We start from the raw sequence: 22448 nt of genomic DNA, 5'->3' as shown, positions 1-22448 counted from the left end.
TGCAGGAATGTTTTTGCCTTTTGAGGTTCCTGCTCTGTCAAATTTGGTTATGGGCAAGCTACAGGTTCAAAAGTTATCCGAGAAACATACACAAACAGCATGATCTCGTAGGCCTTTTGGCTGATTTCATTAATTCTTTTAACTACAAGGTCACTAAAGATTTCAGCAAGAAATCTACAAGACTTAAGAAAGAGATTTCAAGTCTTTGTGTACCACTGGTTAATTCTTATTACAAAGACTGTCTCTTTAATACCTTCCTTATCTCTGCTTCCTTACTGCACCATGCTGCTGACTCTCCATTGTGTTAAACAGTACCACTAATAAAAGCAGATATTTTCAGTTGTCTTTAATGAAATGCGCTAATTAGTAATAATATAGAATCAAGACTATGCAACTATCCAGCTCTCAGTATGGAAATCTCTACAGTCGGTAACATGCACTGTAAGGTAATAAAACCAGTCACTATTCCATTTAGCAGCAATTACTGGAGGACATTCATAATACAAACTGGCCTTTTTTACATACCTTGTGTTGCTGGTCCATTTGATTCAGGTATGTAACTGCTAACTGTAGGTCAGCCACAGTTACACACACACAAATCAATGTCATTCTGTCCTCATTTTATCCTTTTTTCTAAAGATCACTTGTGGTAATCTTGAAGGAACAGCTAGACAGAGCAATCTAAATGTCTAACCTCAATTAGACCAGTTCTCAGCGGTGTTCTTCCACAAAAAATGCATCTTTAGAAATATTTTGCAACATACATAAAGCAGCTCTTTGTATTTAGGTATTTCAAGGTATTGATTATGGAATTTGTGTCTCTTATGAGGGGTTTTAGGGTGTGAAACAGCATACCACTTTTACAGGTGAGGACACTGGAACAGAGAAGTTAATAGACTAGCCCAAATTCAAGTAACAAATCAGTGACTGATCCAGGCCAGGGCGAAGCACAAGTGCCTGGTCATTCTTGAAAAACAAATAGAAACCAGTCACACTCTGCTGAAAACTTTTGCTTCAACATTTCTACAGCCTGAAATTCGATGCTGTAATTCTGCTGTAAACTTTCTGCCACCTTTAATGTACATCACATACTCTGGGCACATCTCAGTCCAGTGACCCAAATACATCAGGGTATAAGGAGAAGCACCAAGTCTCATTTCCTTTTGTAAGCATTGGTCTTACCTGTTTTTCCCTCAGTTGTAACTATACAATCCAATACTCTGTACATACTTCAATCACTGTCTCAACAACTGATCAGAAATTGCATTTTCTTTTAAATAAGCTAGTCATTCTGTGAAGTCTTATTACAGAGACTTCTGAATTTGCTATCATAAAAGACCAAGTCTAAAAATAAGCAGGATACTCCTATCAGGCTAGTCCATGATTGGATGATAAAGATACTGGCTTAATTAGCAACAGCAACAAGGTCATGTTGAAAACATAGGAAAATGGGCTGCATCTACTTTCAACTACCTGACCACACACCTGAAGCTTCTAGGTCTAACCTAGAGCCACCAAAAGACTGCTCTTTATTTGTCTAGACCCCTTAAAAAAACTAGGCCAGGGGCTGAGCCCATTACAGATAATTCCATACTGGGCTGTCAAAAACTTTTCCTAGGTTGCACTAACCCTGCAATTATCCACCCAGAAAAACCTCTAATTTGGATCTGCAGGTATCCTGAAAACTCAGTCTTGCTTCACAAACAAATGAGCAGGTAACTGCTCTGGCTCCTTGTATACTCCAGGTAAAGTCCAGTAACTCTGCTGCAATGACAAGAGCTAAATCTCTCTGGTGCCAGTAACTCCCAAGCCATTCTTGTAATTCTTGCAGGAAAAAAAAGTATCCGTTCTTTATCTGTCCTGGAAGTGATCCCAAAGTGCCTCAGTGCAGCTACACAGGACATAGTCCCAGAGACAGCTGACAATTGCACAAACAGTAACTGCACCATTTGCTGCAGGAACCCTTGTGTGCAGATAAAACCTAAGCATAGGAGTAATTTTGGGACACCCACTTCCAATATGCAGCAGTGAGAGTATGGAATAGAATATTAACTGCTCTTTTCTGGAAAGTTCAAAACACCTGTTGAGATGGGATTTGCAAAGTCCTTATAAAGGGCTAACAATAATAGCAACATGTTAAAGTCCATAGAAACTTGGCATGTCAATTCCTCTACAACAAAAATTCTGCAAGGATTCAGGTCCTTAACACTCCATGAATAAGATCTGCTTACAGTAATTCAATCCATGGAACTCTTCAGTGTCACCCACAGTTGTAGAATTAATCCTTTTTACTTGTAATCTCAAACTAACCATAACCTTTTTTTGCATTCACACAAAGCAGGAATAGGTGTATCTCTCAGATCCTTGCAGTTTTACCTTTTTCCCTTCCTCCCCAAAATGCTTTTGTTCCGAATGAGTAAATCTGTTCTAGGAAAGCTGATTTGGTCATTAGATAGCCTTGTCATCCTCCCTTCAATACTAGAACTACAGGACTTATCTGACATCAAATCTGCTAAAATGATCCTAGTGATAAATAAGGAGCTGCAGCCCATGGCTTCAGTTTGGAAGAAAAAATTCATGAGAATCTACTGAATAAAGAGGATGATCAGAGCCTTCAGACTTAAGCAAACTGCTTGGTAAAGGGACTCTGGGGCATAAATAACTTCAAAACCATTATACTTCATGATTTATCTTAACAGATTTGATTTAGAATCACCTTCTAAGGCAGCACAGTAGTATTTGGTAGATCAATTACTTAAAAATCTGACTAGAAATTTGAGGGCTTTTTAAAAGATAAACTCTAGTTCACATACGAATGATTGAGTTTGCTGGAAACAGTGACTGATTAAATCAGATCTACAATCACTATAGCTCCTTAGAGATTTATGTATCTGTGTCCTGACTGCTAATGATGAGTTGTCATTTTTGTGATGACATGTGATACTCTTATCCCTCATCTATTTTTGCATTGTCAACAATCAGACTGGAAACTTAAGACAGACAAATATTTAAGCTTCATTCTACCCTTTTAACCCAATGTCCCTAAATTAATGTTCTATTCCAGATAATTAACATACTTTGTTACATGACAATATCTTACACTACTCTAAATAGCTGGTACAGGTGGAACTCTCAAGAGGTTGAATCCCCAACATCAGTCCAAGGTCACTGTATTAGCTCAAAGTCAGAAAATCAGATACCCAGTCTCACACCAATGAACTTTTGGGACTTGTTCATAATCATAGAAGAGCCCCACTGCCTACGAGTAAGAAGGCTATGATGCCAGAAAGACTATTTGGAGGTCAAACTACACGCAAGATCCACAAGTGTCATGTTCTGCAAGCACACAGAATGCCCAGCAGTTGCATGAATGGTTACACAATGGCTTCCTGGCATGTCACCATACTCTGGAGGTGCATACGGCCAAGGTCAGCTCAGATTTCAAATCTACATAGGAAACACTGAATATAACATTCATGCTATCCTTCCTTTTACATCATCCTCCAGTTCTGAAACAACTGCAACTTCAGCTGTAATAAGAGGGCAAAACAACGAAATCTTCTACCAAAAAAATCCCACAATTGCTGTATGTCATCTGCCTTTTTCCTATCACAGCTAGACTTTTGTTGTGATTTTTTTTTATTCTCTTTGAGGAGACTTTTCTTCACACATAATTGGCTTGGCAACCTTGATGATACTTCAGGAGACATGAAGCAATTTCTTCTCTCAGAAGCATTCTGCCATCTGTGTAGGTGTCATTAAATCTGATCTCTCCCTTGACTTATCTTGAATTTGTCATGATTTTCAACATCCTCTTAGTACTGCAGATAAATATCAATCTTTATCTCGGAACTACAGCTCCTAATCAGGTGCCACCCTCAAATCTTTGTACCAGATTCACAAGTACATGTACATATATTTGTAAGCATAGCTATAGAAAGCATGACCTGCTTGGAAATACACAAGACTGCAGTTCCTAAGAAAGTGAAACTCTTTGCCTATCCAGACTGGATTTAAAGTTAGCTCTTTAGTAAATGTGAACATGTGGAAGCCACTTAAAAAAGAAACATGAACAAATCTGAACAGCAAAAGACAGAACAGAGTCTTAAGTATGACTGATCAATGTAAGAGAAGCTTCAGGTTTACGTTACAATTAGGATTTTTGGTTTTTTTTTACTATTATCTTTACATGCTTCATTTCATAACGCATAATAGTTTTATTTATGGTTGCCAAAAGTAGCTCAAGAGCAAGGACATCTTAGAACTGAATATAGCATGATCCTTGCAAGGCTGTTACCTTTGCCCCCTATCTCAGCAATAGAATTACAGAACTCACACTGTCGAGGCAGTGCTTCACTGGGTGGAACAGCAGCAATTTGCTTGCTTCTGATGGTCTTGTGACAGCGTAGATGATTAAGTTTTATCAGGCAGATCCATGAATGAAAGGTCTGTAAATTGATACTAGAAGGAACAGCCAAAGATGCACTCTGTATAAGCACTAAGACAATAATACTAGCTGCTGGGGTTTGGGGGTAGGGACAAGCACAAGGGGAATAGGCTGCAGAAAATGGCCAGCCTGGTTTACTCTCCCTGTCACCGCTAGATGGATCTGACAGAGTACGGAATTCCTGATGAGTCTGTGTGCCTTATCTAGGAGTATGTCTTATAAACCTGGAAAATGGTTCCTTCTTCTGTCTTTGATCTGCAGTTCTAAAACGTTCATTTATTCCCTTTTTCATGGGCAGGGAACACCAGTATCCTTCAAGTTATGAATTTCTGCTGAAAAAAATAGCACGCATTGATAATATAAAGGACAGTAAGAGCCAGATACCTACTAATTCATACTGAACTTTTTCATGTAACATAGAACTTAAAAACAGTGTTGAATATTTCAGCAATCTGCTCTTATCTTTAGAAATCCAATTATATTCTGTTGTTGGACAAAATAATTACCCATGCAGGGAGATCAACGTTATTTGTTAGGGTACATAAATTATTATGGTTACCTCTTTTTGTTTCCATTATGCTTTCTACGCTTATATCTTCAAATGACGTTAAACCATTTCTTAAGAACTCAAGAATTGATAACATCCATGAAAACCATTTCAAAGAAAAAGTTCAGGATTTAGATAGGATATTGGATGCTTGGTCCATTGGGCTTCCTCAATTTTTAATTATTGCACTGTCAGTTTAGTTGTCCCACTTTTTGGAGTGTTAGAATGGCCAGGATTCAATTAAGACAAAACAATCGCTAGTCTCTCATTCTCTCTTCCCCCTGCCACCTTGTTTCTACTTTGCAATTGCTGATCTACCATAATCATTCTGGATCAAAGGTAATAATTTTTAACCTAAGAACACTGTTAAGATTTCTTATTCCAGAGAAACAGATTTAAAGAACATGACTGATATTTAAGGGCAAAATGTGCCAGTCCTCAAAAAAACATATGCCAGCCACAGAATTCTAAAAGGACTGAAATTGGACTCATTACCAGAGGACTGAGATTATATAATGGAGTGATGTTCTTAACATTTGCCTGAATCTGCACGTTAAAAAAACCCAATCATTTGCAGCATTGTGTTCAGTTGAATAAACTCTGTCTTTGTGCAATCTGCAAATATTGGCTCTCAACATTTGCAGTATTTTGTTTCTCAATCTCATTACCCCCTTTAGAAGAATCTTGAATTTAGAAGGTATAATTTTTTGAACATACATCATTTAAATGGAATCTGTTTTCCCATTAACAGACTAAGATTTCAGACCAGTTAGCAATTTGAGAAATGGAAGCTCCCTGCCAGAGCCACTGCAACTTCTGTGGTGCATCTAGCAATATGAGGTAGTCTCTAATTTGTACAACTAAAAATCCTTTAGAAGGGATACTAGCTTCAGAGCTATAATTAATCCATTCTTCTAAAATTACCAACAGAATTCAATCTGCCTGGCTTCATAAAAGCCACATGGATCTTTTGTTATAATAGTAATATGAGCAAAGGAGAGATACTGAGCTACTCAGGAGAGACGTACTGATAAAGGAAAGGTATGAGTGTGTTAGAAACAAACCTGACCCACTTCATGAACTGAATGCTGATCAGCCAGTTCTGACGTCAATGCATATTTTACTGTCCACCAGCAAGACAAACCAGCACTACAACCTACTTCAAAATAACAGTCTCTCCTACCTGATCTGGTTCAAACACAGTAGCTTTACCATCAAGATGGCATGATTTCTGCAGACATCTATAAGGCATCTTAATCTGGCAGTTTTGTGGGGCTGGAAGTATACAGAGAAAAGCTCACTATTCCATCCTCAATTCAGAGCTGTATTTAATTTTCACACATGCGTGGATATTTCATTGTACAGACAATGAACAAGTTTTATTTGATGACAGCATAGCGTATCAGTGACCAGTAACTGAAACCGAGCCTTTATGATCCCTTCAAAAACCAGCAAAATGTAAAGGATACATGAACAATCCAGCTATTGACAGGGAATAACTTCGAGAAGAACAAAGGTTTACCTTGCTAGTGCTAAAAACAAATTCAACATCAAACCTGATGGAGATTGCCTGGTATGGCATTCTTCAGCCACAACCTTCTCAGTGGATGACATTTTATCTGATTAATACCTTCTTTTATGTTACTTATGCTAAAATTTAAGTTTGAGGCTTTTGCTCCCAACTACCTAGCATCTTCTAGAAAAGTCTATCAAAGCTCTCACCTCAAGATCTTTATGCATCCTCCCTTTCTTGTCCAGTTACTAAGACTGAAAACAAAGATCCTTTGAATTATATCTATCCTCTTCCTTTTAGAGCAATATTAACACAAAACTATTAAATTTCAGTCCAGCCTCCTTGTTTAAGCATAAAAGATGGCAGTCTCATCAGCTCACAGTTTTAAGAACACTAATTTTTTAATCTTAAGTTTATTCTCGTAGCTGAAATACAGAGGTAACTTTGTGCACGTTTCTGAATTTGACTAAAAATGTTGTATTCTTAAACAGTAAAAGCTCAATAAAAGTTTTAGAAATATCAAACAAATCAAGAAGTCCGCTGGAAGTTAGGAAGAGCCTGGAATGGCCACGAGTACCTATGTGGATTCCATAGCTGCTTGGAGTGATCAGCAAGGGGCAGCCCTGCACATAGTGCTGGGGCCCAATGCAAACACTGACACTGCAGAGCTTTCTGTCAAAATAATTCATCAGTTACTGTGTTGTTTTTCAATTCCTAGGATTAATTTGAATTAGAGAGTAATTCTAGCTATCAGAGGTGGGATCCTGGCTGCCCTGTGTTCTTCCACAGTTTGATAAATGAACCACTGGAAAGAGACTGTTCTCAGGGATCTGCACAACACCAGATAACTCCAAAATCACTGATAAACCGTTCTGTGGAATTCATCATCTACCTGCTTTACAGAGAAAAATAAAACAAGTGGCTCAGCACAAATCAGTACGAAGTTTCTAGCAGTCATAACTTTCCTCCAGCTACTTTTTCACCAAAGCTGCATAAGGGAATTGCTATCAATCTTGACAAAGATACATGAAAGAATCAGACTGTATGAATCACCACCAATTATTGTGACCATTTACATACAGTTCACCTGTAATTAACTTTTTGTAATACAGAGGTAGAACACAAGAGCAGCTAAGAGGAGGAAAGAGACAGCAGCAGCTGATGGGATCTAGTAACTACCTTTTTTTTTTTAAACTACCAATATTTTTATTTGAGTCCCTGGAGAACCTATGCACTGAAATTCCCCATGACAGAACAGTTCATGTCTCTAACCTTTCTTCGGTTAACGGGTCTCCTGAGATGCCTTTGAAATAGTGTTTTTGTGAGTCTGTGTCACGCTTGTACTGCAGTGTTCAGGGAGGCAGGGAACTTGCATCTCCGCAGTGCTAAGGACATCCATGAAAGGAATACCTCTGAATACGGCCCCATTCCAGCACAGTTGAGGCCCCTGACGAGTTCTGAAAAACTATGCCAGGCTGAACGTGACAAGCTACAGTGCAAAACACTGACGTGGAGGAAGAGAAATTAGAAGGGATGGAATGTGGTGGTGGAAATGGGGAGAAGAGCAGCTGATCAGAAGACGAGGAAAGAAAGCACGCATGAACAACAGCACAAAAATTCCCTTATATTTAGTTCAGTTACTCATAGTAAATGAGGTCCATGTGACTTGCCACCCTTAGACACAGTAATTACTGAAGCCATACGTTGTCCTGGTAGATACAGTTGTATGTCTGTCATAAATCTCCAGGTACTATGATTGTCAGTAGCTGCTAGAAATAAATGCAAGTTTGAAATCAGGAAAAGTGAAAATACTCTACAAATGGTAGTGCTGATGAACCCACTAAATTAAAGCTCAAAGTACCAAAACACTTTCACTATCAAATTCACAGCCTTATTACCAACATCTGTGAGCAAACAGTGCAGGTGTCCCTGTTAGTCTTCAGAATTTTGAGACATCACCACAAATTCAATCTCAATATTACTAGTTATTATACTTGGGCCACTTCATTATAAAGTCCAGACATCATCTCCATCCCAAACTGTTTCTTTAGCCTTCTTCAGGTATCAAATGTCCTAAATAAGAACTTATACCAGAACCGCATCTTCCTGCTACAACAGTTGCAAAACCCTTTTACTTCATCTGATGATAGCTTTTAGTATTTTTACAGTTTAACATTAGTACAAAAGCCCACAACAGAATATAGAGAAAATTAAAAGATAACCATGAACAGTTTAATATCAAATGAAATGAAAGAGGCTACTGCAAAAACTCTGCTATTAATTTATATAAAGTGTTAAATAACAATTTTTACAGCTTTTCTGAACCTGCTGCAAAATTCCCACACTGAGATGCTAAAGGGCCATGAAATACAGAGAACATGCCAAAGAGCAGATTAATAGGCTTCCCTCTCTAGCTTCAGAGAATTTGTTTTCCACACTGTTCCTTCTGCCAAAAAAACCCACCTTACATTCAGATTTGATAACAAACAGTAGCCTAATACTCTTATGAAAATCACGGTTCTGGAACGCACATAGCTGTACTTTCCTTTTCCTCAAATTTGATTTATCTGTCACCTAACCTTTCTGTAAACTCTTAAACCATGTGAAAAAGATGCTAGAGGTGGAAAGGTGGTGGTAAAGGAATGAAGAAGTGAATATTTTAAATGTACAGACAAAATCAAAGGTCAATACAAAAGCAACAAACTTATCCAGTATCTGAGACAGCTACTCCATTAATACATACATTGATAAGAAATCCTTCTTATTCCATCAGCAAAATTCCATTTCATAGACACAGATAACCTATGTTGTTGGGGTTTTTGTTTTGTTTTGTTTTTTTTTATAGCAATGACTACAGGTTCCTTTTCTCTGAGTTTAAAGAGGATAAAATTCTTGCTGAAGAAATAATTTTCATCTCAAAGGTGAATGCTCATTTTAAAAGATTGTGTAGATTTCTCGTTCTGATAAAGATGACTTGAAAGATTTAAAAGACTTTTCCTGAGGGTGAAGTTAATCCCCAGTATTCATTGCCCAGTCTTCCCAATGTTTGCTGTAGTATTGCAGAGAAAGAGTCAAATCTTTATGGCACAGATGCTAACCAGTTAAACAGGTGTTAACTTTTCCTTTTAAACCTTTAAGGACATTGTCTTTGTACTCCATAGACAAAAAGGAGTGCATCTTTTAGAGAGCTGCTGGCACATTTAATACTTTTCTGCAATTTTATCCTTACAGAAAGCATTAAAGATCAAGATACATTTTCAGTTCATCCATTTCAGAAATGCCAGAGGAAATTCAAGGGTAAAATAATCCAGCAGTGATCTACAACTCAGAAATGTTTTATCCCTTTACCTTTCTCAGCCTGATTGGCTATCTATTCACACTTCTTTCCCAGAAGTAGGAAGCTTACTCCTATAAAAACCAGCTTCTTACAGCAATTGGCCTTCCTTTCCGGCTCCCATATTATTGGTGACTGAAATTCAATAGTCCCCCAAATGAAGATGTTATCTAGCTTTACCATTTCAAGTGTCACTGGGCTAAAGTCAGTATGGAGGAATTCATGGAATTGTAATGAGTTGACAACTCCCAAAATGATTTCCTTTCTAGCAACATCTGCTGTGTCTAAATTTATAATTAAAATGAAATCATGCATGCAAAAAGAATAAAATCAATAAGCTTCCATTTTGAGTTTTTCTAATGTTGAAAGAAGTTATTTGATCAACTCTGTTTTAACCTGAACATCTGGCAGCATTATATATAAGTTACGACACCCACAAAAAGTGACTATAACTCTAAAAATCATTTCCTTTTTCCTGAAAGTATAATAGAGTTAATCTAGGAATTATTTTAGCTACATGTACTGTGATATCCATAATGCAAAAATATTACATGTATTACTACTCTGATTTTCTGTACCTTAAGCACAGCAGGATATCCTAGGCAGCAACAACTGAATTACTGGAATGGCCTTCATAAAAATACGGTGTTACTGAATACCATCTATATTCTGAGTACCTGCTATTTTGATATTCATGTTGTTGTCAAGCAAAAGATTTTCAGCCTTCAGGTCACGGTGAACAATCTTTCGACCATGGCAATACTCCACTGCTGAGAGGATCTGCCAGAATTTGCGCCTGGCCTCAGACTCACTTAGACGGCCATGGCTGGCGAGGTAATCTGTTAAAATAAAGCAGGTTTAAATGGATTAGACAACAAGCAACAACTCTGAAACTAAATAATTTATCTCAAATAATTAGCACTAGGAAACTCAAAAAGTATTTCAGCCAATCCCAGTTTTCACCCTCCCCTCCAAAAGAATGGAAAAAAGAGTAAGAAAAAGCTGCTGTATAATGAAACTCTACTCTCTGTTCCTTCTTTTATAGTTACCTGACTAGTCTGATAAATATTTTCATATAACACAACTCCTATGGAATGGGTAATACTTGGAATAACTGGCTTCACCATCATGAGGTAATTAAAGCTTTAGACTTTTATCAGTTCATGCAAGCTTCACTCCACACTTCTCCCGCTGAAGCCTCAACAGAGGCTGTGTGGTGGCTAAAAGTACCCATCAGGTACCCATCCTGACCTCTGTCTTCATTGCATCACAAGCAGAAAGAACATTTTGTTTTCATATTTGATTACGTTGTAAAAAATGATAGCTCTGAAACTGAAGACTTCATTTATCCTCAGGAACAAAAACAAGTGAAGCAGCAGCTGTGTGAGTCTTGACAGAAACAGCTTCTAAGGCCGATTCTATTCTTTCTCTTACGAGGCATAAAATCAAAGAATCAACTGTTAGGATGGTTTCAGAATTGCCCTCACCATCCTACAAAGAATGCAGTTAACGGCCAAGGCATAGCAAATGCATATCAATATTGTACCCAGTGATCACAAGCCAGGGCTGAGCATATACACACGTAGCAATCTCCAACCACTTGCTGCATCACAACTAGTACTGAAGATAAACAAAAAACAGTGAGCAGGAGCTAAACTGCTGAAGCTGCTGCCAGCCCCTCCTAATTATCATTTATAGAGACAGTCCCATGAACAGGAATCATCATTTACAGACCAGCTGACATAAACATTTCTGTCTGAATTCAGTTAGCAGGTTAAACCAGCTGCTTCTGCAAGTTGAAAAGTACACATGATGTAATGGAGGTTTTGAGCCTACTTCTGTTTATTTATAAGAATCTCTGACAAAATCCATAAGTAAAATGATTAATCGTGTCTTCTAAGCTAGTTATGTAATCTCAGCGATCCAAAAAGAATCATCTTGCCCATCACAATGCCAAAGCAGAATACCTGGCTTTATTAGGTTGTGGTTTGGGTTTTTTTAATAAAATATTGTTTATGGGCTTTATAGGTGCTTGCAATGTTTTCATTTAAGCTTTTCTGCTTGCTTTATACCAAATTTGCTTCTACTTGGAGGAGTGTCCAGTACACCTGGAATTGACTGCCCTAGGGGTCACACACAGCCCCACCATTTGTCGTGGACTAATCCAGACTGCACTGGAAAAAGGTGAAGCTCTGGGAACACCTGCAGTACATTGATGACATCATCATATGGGGTGACACAGCAGAAGAAGTTTTGAGAAAGGAAAGAAAATAATCCAAATCCTTCCGAAAGCCAGTTTTGCCATAAATGAAAGTAAGATCAAGGGACCCGCACAGGAGATCCAGTTTTTAGGGAAAAAAAAAAGCAAGATGGACATCATCAGATCTCAATGGATGTGATCAACAAAATAGCAGCTTTGTCTCCATCGACTAATAAAAAGGAAACATGCCTTCTTAGGTGTTGTGGGTTTTTGGAGAATGCATATTCCAAATTACAGTCTGATTATAAGCCCTCTCTATCAAGTGGCCTGGAAGAAGAATGATTTTAGATGGGGCCCTGAGCAACAACAACCCTTTGAACAAATTAAACGTGAGATTGTTCACGCAGTAGCCCTTGGGCCAGTCCTGACAGGACAAGATGTTAAAAACATGCTCTACATCACAGCTGGGGAGAATGGCCCTACCTAGGGTCTCTGGCAAAAAGCACCAGGGGAGACCCGAGGCCAGCCCCTGAGGGTTTGGAATCGGGGATATCGAGGATCTGAAGCTTGCTATACTCCAACTAAGAAAGAGATATTGGCCACGTATGCAGGAGTTTGAGCTGCCTCGGAAGTGGTTGGTACTGAAACACAGCTCCTCTTAGCAGCCCGACTGCCAGTGCTGGGCTGGACATTCAAAGGGAGGGTCTCCTCTACACATCATGCAACTGATGCGACGTGGAGCAAGCGGGTTGCACTGATCACACAACGGGCTCTCATAGGAAACCCTGGTCGCCCAGGAATTTTACAAGTGATCACGGACTGGCCAGAAGGCAAAGATTTTAGAATGTCACCAGAGGAGGAGGTGATGCATGCTGAAGAGGCCCTACTGTACAATAAACTGTCAGAAAATGAGAGGCAATATGCCCTGTTCACTGACAGGTCCTGTTGCATTGTGGGAAAACATCAGAGGTGGAAGGCTGCTGTATAGAGTCCTATACGACAAGTCGCAGAAACTGCTGAAGGAGAAGGTGAATCGAGTCAGTTTGCAGAGGTGAAAGCCATCCAGCTGGCTTTAGACATTGCTAAAAGAGAAAACCGGCCAGTGCTCTATCTCTATACTGACTCATGGATGGTGGCAAATGCCCTTTGGGGGTGGTTACAGCAACAGAAGCAGAGCAACTAGCAGCACAGAGGTAAACCCATTTGGGCTGCTGCGCTGTGGCAAGATACTGCGTCCCAGTTAGAGAATCTGGTTGTAAAAGTATGTCACGTAGATGTTCACATACCTAAGAGTCGGGCCACTGAAGAACATCAAAATAACCAGCAGGTGGATAGGGCCACCAAGATTGAATTGGCTCAGATGGATCTGGACTGGCAACATAAGGGTGAGCTATTTATGGCTCGGTGGGCCCATGACACCTCAGGCCATCAGGGAAGAGATGCAACATACAGATGGGCTCACGATCAAGGGGTGGACTTGACCATGGATACTATCGCGCAAGTTATCCATGAATGTGAAACGTGCTGCAATTAAGCAAGCCAAGTGGTTAAAGCCCCTGTGGTATGGAGGGAGGTGGCTGAAATATAAACATGGGGAGGCCTGGCAGATTGACTATATCACACTCCCACAAACCCACCAAGGCAAGCGCCACGTGCTGACAATGGTGGAAGCAACCACTTGGATGGCTGGAAACATATCCTGTGCCCTGTGCCACTGCCTGGAACACTATCCTGGGCCTTGAAAAGCAGGTCTTGTGGTGACACAGCACCCCAGAAGGAATTGAGTCAGACAACGGGACTCATTTCCGAAACAACCTCATAGACACCTGGGCCAAAGAGCATGGCATTGAGTGGGTGTATCACCTCCCCTATCATGCACCAGCATCCAGGAAAGTCAAACAACACAATGCGCTGTTAAAGACTAGATTGAGAGCAAGGGGGGGGTGGAACCTTGAAACGTTGGGATACACATTTCGCAAAAGCCACCTGGTTAGTCAACACGAGAGGATCTGCCAATTGGGGTGGCCCTGCCCAATCAGAATTTTTACATACTGTAGAAGGGGATAAAGTCCCTGTCGTGCACATAAAAAATATGTTAGGGAAGACAGTCTGGGTTACTCCTGCCTCAGGCAAATGCAAACTCATTCATGGGATTGCTTTTGCTCAAGGACCTGGGTGCACTTGGTGGGTGATGCGAAAAGATGGGGAAGGCCAATGTGTGCCTCAAGGGGATTTCATTTTAGGTGAGAATAGTCAGAATTAAATTGTATTATGTTAGTTGCTATATAACCCTGCCACTGTATGTTATCATCACTATAATTGTTATATGCTATATCCATAGTACTACAGTAAGAATCACTTAGATCAAGCAAAGATGAACTTTGATAAAACTGAGCGAAGCACAGTAGTGATGGAACCAGCACTGACTTCAGCATGCAACAATCCAATGTTGTGCACCATCCTCCTGCTGCGCCCAATGTCACCCGCTCGCCATACTGCACTGAAGCCTGATCCTGCTCTGCTGACTGAGAGGACTTTGCACCATCCCTCCCGCCCATGAAGACTGGTATGACAGTTGGAGCCCAAAGTCAGGGACTAAATGAACTCAATGAACATTTTATAAACATGGCCCATAAACTAAGGGAATGATATCTCTGTGTGTGTGTACATATATATGTGTGACACATATTTATCTATCTCAAAGGATGGAAAAGGTGATGATTGACTAGGTTGTAATGGAAAGTATGGGACCTGAGCATGATGTAGATGGTATAGAGTAAGGGGTAGATACTGTCCTGGTTTTGGCTGAGATGGAGTTAATTTTCTTCCTAGTAGCTGATGTAGTGCTATGTTTTGGGTTCAGTACAGAAAGAATGTTGATAACACACTGATGGTTTCAGTTGTTGCCAAGTAATGTTTAAGTCAAGATTTTTCAGCTTCTTGTGCCCAGCCAGCAAGAAGGCTAGAGGGGCACAAGAAGTTGGAAGGGGACACAGCCAGGACAGCTGACTCAAACTGGCCAAAGGGATATTACATACCATGTGACATCATGTCTAGTATATAAACTGGGAGGAGTAGGGCTGGGAGGGACTGCTACTCAGGAACTAACTGGGTGTCAATCAGCAGGTAGTGAGCAATTGCATTATGCATCACTTCTTTATATGCCAATTCTTTTATTATTATTATTGTCATTTTATTATTGTTATTCCTATCATTATTAGTTTCTTCCTTTTTGTTCTATTAAACTGTTCTTATATCAACCCGCAAGTTTTACTTTTTTTTCCCCCCCCCTATTTTCTTCCCCATCCCACTGGGGAAGGGGGCGCGAGTGAGCAGCTGCGTGGTGCTTAGTTGCTGGCTGTGGTTAAACCATGACACCAGAGGCAGCTTGAGCAGCTCACATTAAGCACACTCTAAAACCTGAAAATACATTTCCAGTAAAACTTCACCGATGGTGCACTTCTGCTTCATTATTACTACAGATAAGGACAAAGAAATACGTTGTTCAGGAGGAGGGGGCACAGACCCACCCACAAACCATGAGAATTTTTGAAAATATTCAGAAAAACATTTTAAAAAAATTATTTGTTGTTGGATTGTATAAAACTGACCACTTCACTGACCTTGCATTCTTATACATCACGAGTTCTCCACTGCCACTTGGGTCACTAGACTACACTGCCATTAAGTGCTCCAGACAGTGTCATATTGATTATCAAAGTGACTTATTAATTATATTTTCACTCATACAGTTTAAATAAACAAATGCAATCATTAATACACCATCTTCTCAATATGGTCAGTAAAACAGGCTTATTTCAAAGATGTTTTATAGGGGCATTATTTAGGCAAAAGTTCTATACTCCATTACTGACGTAACTTAACTTTGTTTTACTTGTGGTGGGATTGAAAGGATTTCGTGTACTGCTGCTACCACCTCCCAAACACATTTTGCAAGCACAGAGATGGCTGCTCCTGAGCCATCTGAAGCAGCAGACTAGAGATCTCAGTTGCAGTATACTTACTTCAGCATCCCTCAAAAAACATCTTTAAGCAAAGCACATTAGATCTGATCTCTGGAACCTGAACTGAAAACTCTCCTCAGAGCTTCTAACCTACCTAAGTCTTAATACACTGTCAGCTGGTTTAACTTGGCAAAGCACAAGAACAAACAAAAGCCTAGCAGTAAGGGGAGATCATAATATTTGCAAGCTAAATATCATTCAGTCACAAAATGACTGACAAATCATATGATATCAAGGTGAAGTCAGATATCAAAGGCACAAACTAAATTACACTGAATGCAAGCCAGCTCTTTAAGCTGTTAATCCATCATTTGTTAGCAATGCAGCAAACAAGTTGATGAATCCAAGCTGTCATTTGCTTTTATGGCTCTAGCCTGTCAGGACTTATTTAAAGATTCCAAACCACCTTGGCCTTAAGAATTCAACGAAGTCTAGTAGTCTGCATGGAACAGGTCATTTATTCTGAAATACACCTCTTTCTCTCCTGGAGAAGTAGAACATACCACAGTCTATCCAAATAGGTGATGGTACGTGCAAGGATACCGTTTGTGCATTAACTAGCTTGCAAATAGGAAAAGCTGGGATACAGGCAGCATGCCAGCCCCTGAGTTACAGGAACCACTTTAAGACAGCTGAAACTTACTACGGACACTCTGCCACAATAGCTAGAATCTGGACACTGTTTGAATATGTGCGTATGTACCTCTGGAGCCAAGAACCACAACTCTTTAGTTTTTACTGCAGATACCTAGAGCAAAGCATGTTGTACCATGCAAAGACTGAAATAGCAAAGCTACCTATGCTTTCATAAATGTATCCTTTGACAAATCTTACCCTCATGTCATACCCGCTGGCTACATATTTCTATGGTAGGTTGGGTTTTTTTTTTTTCCTATAATAAAATGGAAACCAGAAGCTATTTTAGATTCAGCTGGATCCACAGCAGAAAGCAGCAGGACTTTTGTCACAAGGCAGCTTCCTGTCCAGCCTCTTCAGTAGTCCAAAGTACATTTTTTACTGGACGATTGAAACAAGATGGTATTTACTTCAAAACATATGACTCTGAGACATTGTCTGGCAAACCCAGTGGTCAATGCTTTTCATTTAAAATACAGTCCTTCATTTAGGTGGACAATTGTACACATTTTAAATTTGTCATGTTAAGCCTGTTAAAGAGGCACGTACATACCAAAGCGAGTACAGTTAAGGATAATGAAGATGATTAAGGGACTGGAGTGGTTGTCATACAAGGGGAGGCTAAGAGAGCTGTGGGCATTCAGCCTGGGGAAGACAAGGTACAGAGGGGAATCTTATCATGTATATAAATACTTGGCAGGAAGAAGATGACAAAGCCAGACTCTTCTCAAAAAACACCCAGCAAAAGGACAAAAGGCAGCAGAAACCAACTGAGACACAGGAAATTAAATTTAAACCTAAGAAAAAGGGTGTTTTCTATGCAGGTGGTCAAAGGCTAGAAGAGGTTGGCTAGAGATCGTAGTCTCCATCCATGGTTCTGAGCAACCTGCTCTGGTTGACCCTGCTCTGAGCCACAGGGCTGGACTAGACATTCTCTACAAATCCCTTCCAACCTCAACTCTTCTGTGATCTGGGTTCAGTGTGTCCACTTCAAGCTTAGTGAGGAACAAGTAATGCCTTATTAGGGGACACATTGTATTTCTAGTCTTACAAATGCCTATTAACAGGAACAGTAATAATCGGTTAGAATTTCAGCTAAGGAAATCTACGTTAAACATTAGAAAGAACCTTTGTAATTAAAAAAACCTCAGATCCTGAGTAGCTTTGTCTAGGAAGGTTACCGTATCTCTCTGTCTAGGGAGGTTTCCAAGAATGGTGCAGCTGAACCTGCGTCAAGGCTGGGACATAGCAGATAGCTGCTCAAGCTCATTCCAGTCCAGTTTTCTGCATCTCTGCTCAAAACATCTATGAAATTGTCCAGGACAAACTGCTAGGTGAAACTATGCTCTTACAGGTACAGACATAATTAAATACCAATACTCTAAGAAATCAAAGAGATGTCTGGTCTGAATGTCTCTTTCATGTGGAAGTGTTTCTGGAGATGCTTCAAGATTATTCGTCACAAACAGGCACAAGATGCCGAGAAGTTGACCTTCTAAGGACAGAGGTTTATACAATGAAACATCTCCTTAAGGCTTAGAATTTATGCTTAAATACTCTAGAAAACTTGTAAGACTGTCTTCTGTATCAACTGAGCAGGGATACTGCAATATCGCAAAGGACTAGTTATGAAGGGAATCTCATTCTTGAGGACAAAAGAACACTACTACTGCTTCCCTAATGAGTAGAACAAAATCCAGTATAGAATTTAGGTCACTTTAGTTAAACTGTGCATCAGTTACTGTGTGTTTCCAAGAGAAACATTCAGAAAAGTGTTAATAAAACTGTAATGGCACTGTTACTTTTTCATTTGCACAACCATAGCACACTTTGCATGACTAGTTACTGTACACATATTTAATGCAGGAATGTTTTCACATATAGCTGCTGTTTTATGTAAGGAATGTTTTCCCAAATATTTACCAGCCCCTCTGCAAGTTCAGTGCTTTGCTATTCCAAAGTCAGATTTACTTTGAAATCTACTTCTCAGGCATGTTTGATTTCGCATGTGTAGAAGATGAGACCCATGAGACTGCCTGGGCTGATCTATTTTCCCATACAACCATTGGGCACACATTGTGAATGCACAAGAGCCTCTTCCAAAAACAGGCTTAAGTCCCAAGGTACCCTTTGGGACAAGAGAGGCAGAGCATAAACAGGACTGACTAAAGGAGCTTATTTTGCATTTCTGTGCATTACTATCATTCCACAAGAGTAATTTTTTAAATAGCGTGGTGGATGCCCTGGCTAGCATCTGGCAAGAGTAAGAAATAAACATTCTGTTTCCATTGTGAACCCTTTTGAAAATCTCAGAATAATCTTATGGTTCTTCACAGTAAGGCACAGAGATGCCTGTAACAGTAGGAGTATTAGCACAATAATATAGCCTAACAGTGTCCTATTATTTCCTGTAGGTTCTCTGAAAGGCAGCAAGGTCCTTGCAACCTACTGTCCAACTGCAAAACAGACTGAAGGTTGTAAGAAATGCCTAAACAATCAGGAAAGAATGAGATGTAAGATAACAGAGTGAGTATGCAAATGCAGTTAAGCTGCTCTTCCCAGGCACCACACCTGGCAGTTGAAATGCTTGCCTCTTAACTATTCCTTAGTCTTTCTCTCCTTCACGTTTCTTGTGTGAAGTAGAAAAAGGAAGTACCAGAAAAGTACATACATAGGTGCAGTCACTCTGACACATGTCAAACGCTGTACTGGAGCTCTAGATGAAGAAATTGTGCTATTATCATTTGTTTGGTAGTTTCACACTAAAACCCAGCAGGAGGCCACATGAGGAAATTGAAGGACAAGATCAAAATAACTGCTCCTAAACTTCAGCCAAAAGCAGCACATTCTTTTAAATAGTTACAATTGTTAAGCTAGACATAAATCACACAAACTGGTAGTTTTGTCATGTTTACTGCTTTTAAAATGCACAGGTACTATGTCAGACAGCAAGCAAGAAGGGGTAGAAACAACCATAACTGAAAGCTTGGCTATTCCCTTTCCCCTTGCTGAACAATTACATTTCTAGGCTTAATAATCAGCTTCCCCATCTGCAGTCTGGATTCTTGTAATGTAAACAGTCACTGATGAGAAGCTAGAGAATTAGCCCTACAGAACAGGTTCACTGTAGTTAGTTTAGCTAACAGATCATCTACATCTCAGCTGTTTTAGAGACTCCAGGTGAGAGATGCTAAAGAAGATTACAAGACAGTGGCTGTAAAGATACTTTTAAAAACTGTCATGGTTTAACACCAGCCAGCAACTAAGCACCACGCAGCTGCTCTTATCACTCCCCACCTCAGCTAGACAGGGGAGAGAAAATAAAACAAAAGGCTTGTGAGTCAAGATAAGGACAGGGAGAGATTACTCAACCAATTACCATCACAGGCAAAACAGACTCAACTTGGGGAAAATTAACTTAATTTACTGCCAAACCAGAGTAGGGTAATGAGAAATAAAACCAAATCTTAAAACCCCTTCCCCCCACCCCTCCCTTCTTCCCAGGCACAGCTTCACTCCCAAATTCTCTACCTACCCTGCCCAGCAGCACAGGGGGACAGGGAACAGGGGTTATGGTCAGTTCATCACACATTGTCTCTGCCACTCCTTCTTCCTCAGTGGAGGACTCCTCACACTCTTCCCCTCCTGCAGCATGGGGTCCCTTCCATGGGAGGCAGTTCTCCAGGAACTTCTCCAACGTGGATTCTTCCCACAAGCTGCAGTTCTTCATGAACTGCTCCAGCGTGGGTCCCTTCCACAGGCTGCAGTCCTTCAGGCACAGACTGCTCCAGCATGGGTCCCCCACCAGGTCACAAGTCCTGTCAGAAAACCTGCCCCAGCATGGGCTCCTCTCTCCACAGGGCCACAGGTCCTGCCAGGAGCCTGCTCCAGCACAGGCTTCCCACAGGGTCACAGTCTCCTTTGGGCATCCCCCTACTCCGGCATGGGGTCCTCCACGGGCTGCAGGTGGAGATCTGCTGCACCATGGACCTCCATGGGCTGCAGGGGGACAGCCTGCCTCACCAGGGTCTTCCCAACAGGCTGCAGGGGAATCTCTGCTCTGGCACCTGGAGCACCTCCTTCCCCTCCTTCTTCACTAACCTTGGTGTCTGCAGAGCTGTTTCTTTTAAAAGTTCTCACTCCTCTCTCCAGCTGCAGTTTCTGTGCTGCAGCAGCTTTTTTCCCCCTTCTTAAATACGTTCTCCCAGAGGCACTACCACCATCGCTGATGGGCTCAGCCTTGGCCAGTGTTGGGTCTGTCTTGGAGAGGGCTGGCATTGGCTCTGTCAGACATAGGGGAAGCTTCTAGGAGCTTCTCACAGAAGCCGCTCTTGTAGCCCCCCGCTACCAAAACCTTGCCACACAAACCCAACACAAAAAAACCAGAGGAAACAGCTAGTTAAAAACTTCATAGATCTGTACAGTATTAAGCACAAGTGAAACCTTTTTAATTAAAAGGTTTTATTAAGTCTAAAGACCTTTTTAAAAAACAAGTCTTAAAATGTAACAGCAGTGTCTAGGCTAAACACACTATTTACTGCAATGACCATTAACTGGTAAAAGGCAAATTCAAAACTGCTGTTGAGTACAGAAAATTTCACTGAAGCTATGAAGACAGTGAAGAATATTAGTACAGGGGTTAAAAATAACCCTGTCCATGAACTACCAGTCAGCACTATGAAATGATGGTTTAGCAGAGCTGAAAAGACTCGATGAGGTTTAATACCAGACTACTCACAGTGAACTTGAAAGCCTGACATGGTACTAAGAGAACATTTACCAGTTACCCACTACTGACAACCATCTTGAAGAGCATGCTCTGTTCTTTAAAGTATCTTATTAAAGAAGAAGATAGACAAGGGACTTCTATAAACTATCACAGATTTTGTACATCACTAAGTAGCAAAGTTACTCAGAAGAGCTATCACAAAGGCTAACTTCAGCCTAGGGAGTCTAATCTCTCTCTCAGCTCCTCCTGTATTCAGAGAAGGAAGAGAGGCTCCTCTGGAAGGTGAGCCAAAGTTTTGAACCATCCTCCTGAGAGGCCTCTCACTCCTCACTGATTACAGAGGGAACATACAGGAAGATCAGCCCCAACAGACTTAAGTTTGTCTTTCTCATTATACTTCTCCCACCTCACTAGCTTTTGAGTAAAAATTTAAATAAGCTGCTCTTGCCACAAACTTAGAGCAAGTTTTTGTTTTGTTTTTGGTTGTTTTGTTGTTTAAGCCCCCCTTCAAGGGCAATCAAAGGTTAGTCAAAGAACAAAACGGAGCACAATACTTAGATGCTGCCAGGAGACTGGTTAACTAAAATAGCAGGTTCCACAAGTTTCTAACCATCTTGCTTCACAAGAGAAAAACAAAGTAAAATACCCCAAAAAGCAGGATCATGCATGGCAAAGTGTTAGAAACTTTGAAGATGCTTGGGTACAGGACTCCAGAAGAGCATCCCACTACTTCTGCCGTTTGAAAACTAATGTTATAGAAGGGACACTATTTCACACATTGTTAGACTTGACATGGCAAATTCAATACACACAAAGAAGGATCAGGACAGGAAGGAGGAAAAGCTCATATAGTTGGAATCATCTTCCTACTTTTGGGAGTTTTTAAATAGTACCCCGTTTTCTCTGCTTTCTAGGTACATCAAAGTTGCCCTGCACTTGATATCCTGCTTAAGACACAAACAGTCCAATGATGAGGACTTAAAGGTAGAAAAAAAAAATAACCCAGACAACAAGAAG

General features: G+C 40.3%; 1 protein-coding gene across 4 annotated transcripts in view; it reads right to left on the bottom strand.

The window, feature by feature from the left end:
- Positions 1–22448, bottom strand: part of SIK2 (salt-inducible kinase 2) — a 63058-nt gene that overhangs the window by 23694 nt on the left and 16916 nt on the right. For all 4 annotated transcript variants that reach the window (XM_010581463.1, XM_010581464.1, XM_010581465.1 and 1 more), the window contains one exon: positions 10519–10680. In XM_010581463.1, coding sequence (XP_010579765.1) covers positions 10519–10680 — 162 coding nt within the window. The remainder of the gene's footprint in view (positions 1–10518; positions 10681–22448) is intronic.

Source organism: Haliaeetus leucocephalus, unplaced genomic scaffold (assembly GCF_000737465.1).
Source record: "Haliaeetus leucocephalus isolate CR32 unplaced genomic scaffold, Haliaeetus_leucocephalus-4.0 Scaffold773, whole genome shotgun sequence".
Classification (NCBI taxonomy): domain Eukaryota; kingdom Metazoa; phylum Chordata; class Aves; order Accipitriformes; family Accipitridae; genus Haliaeetus; species Haliaeetus leucocephalus.
This window is presented reverse-complemented; position numbering and strand designations above follow the sequence as displayed.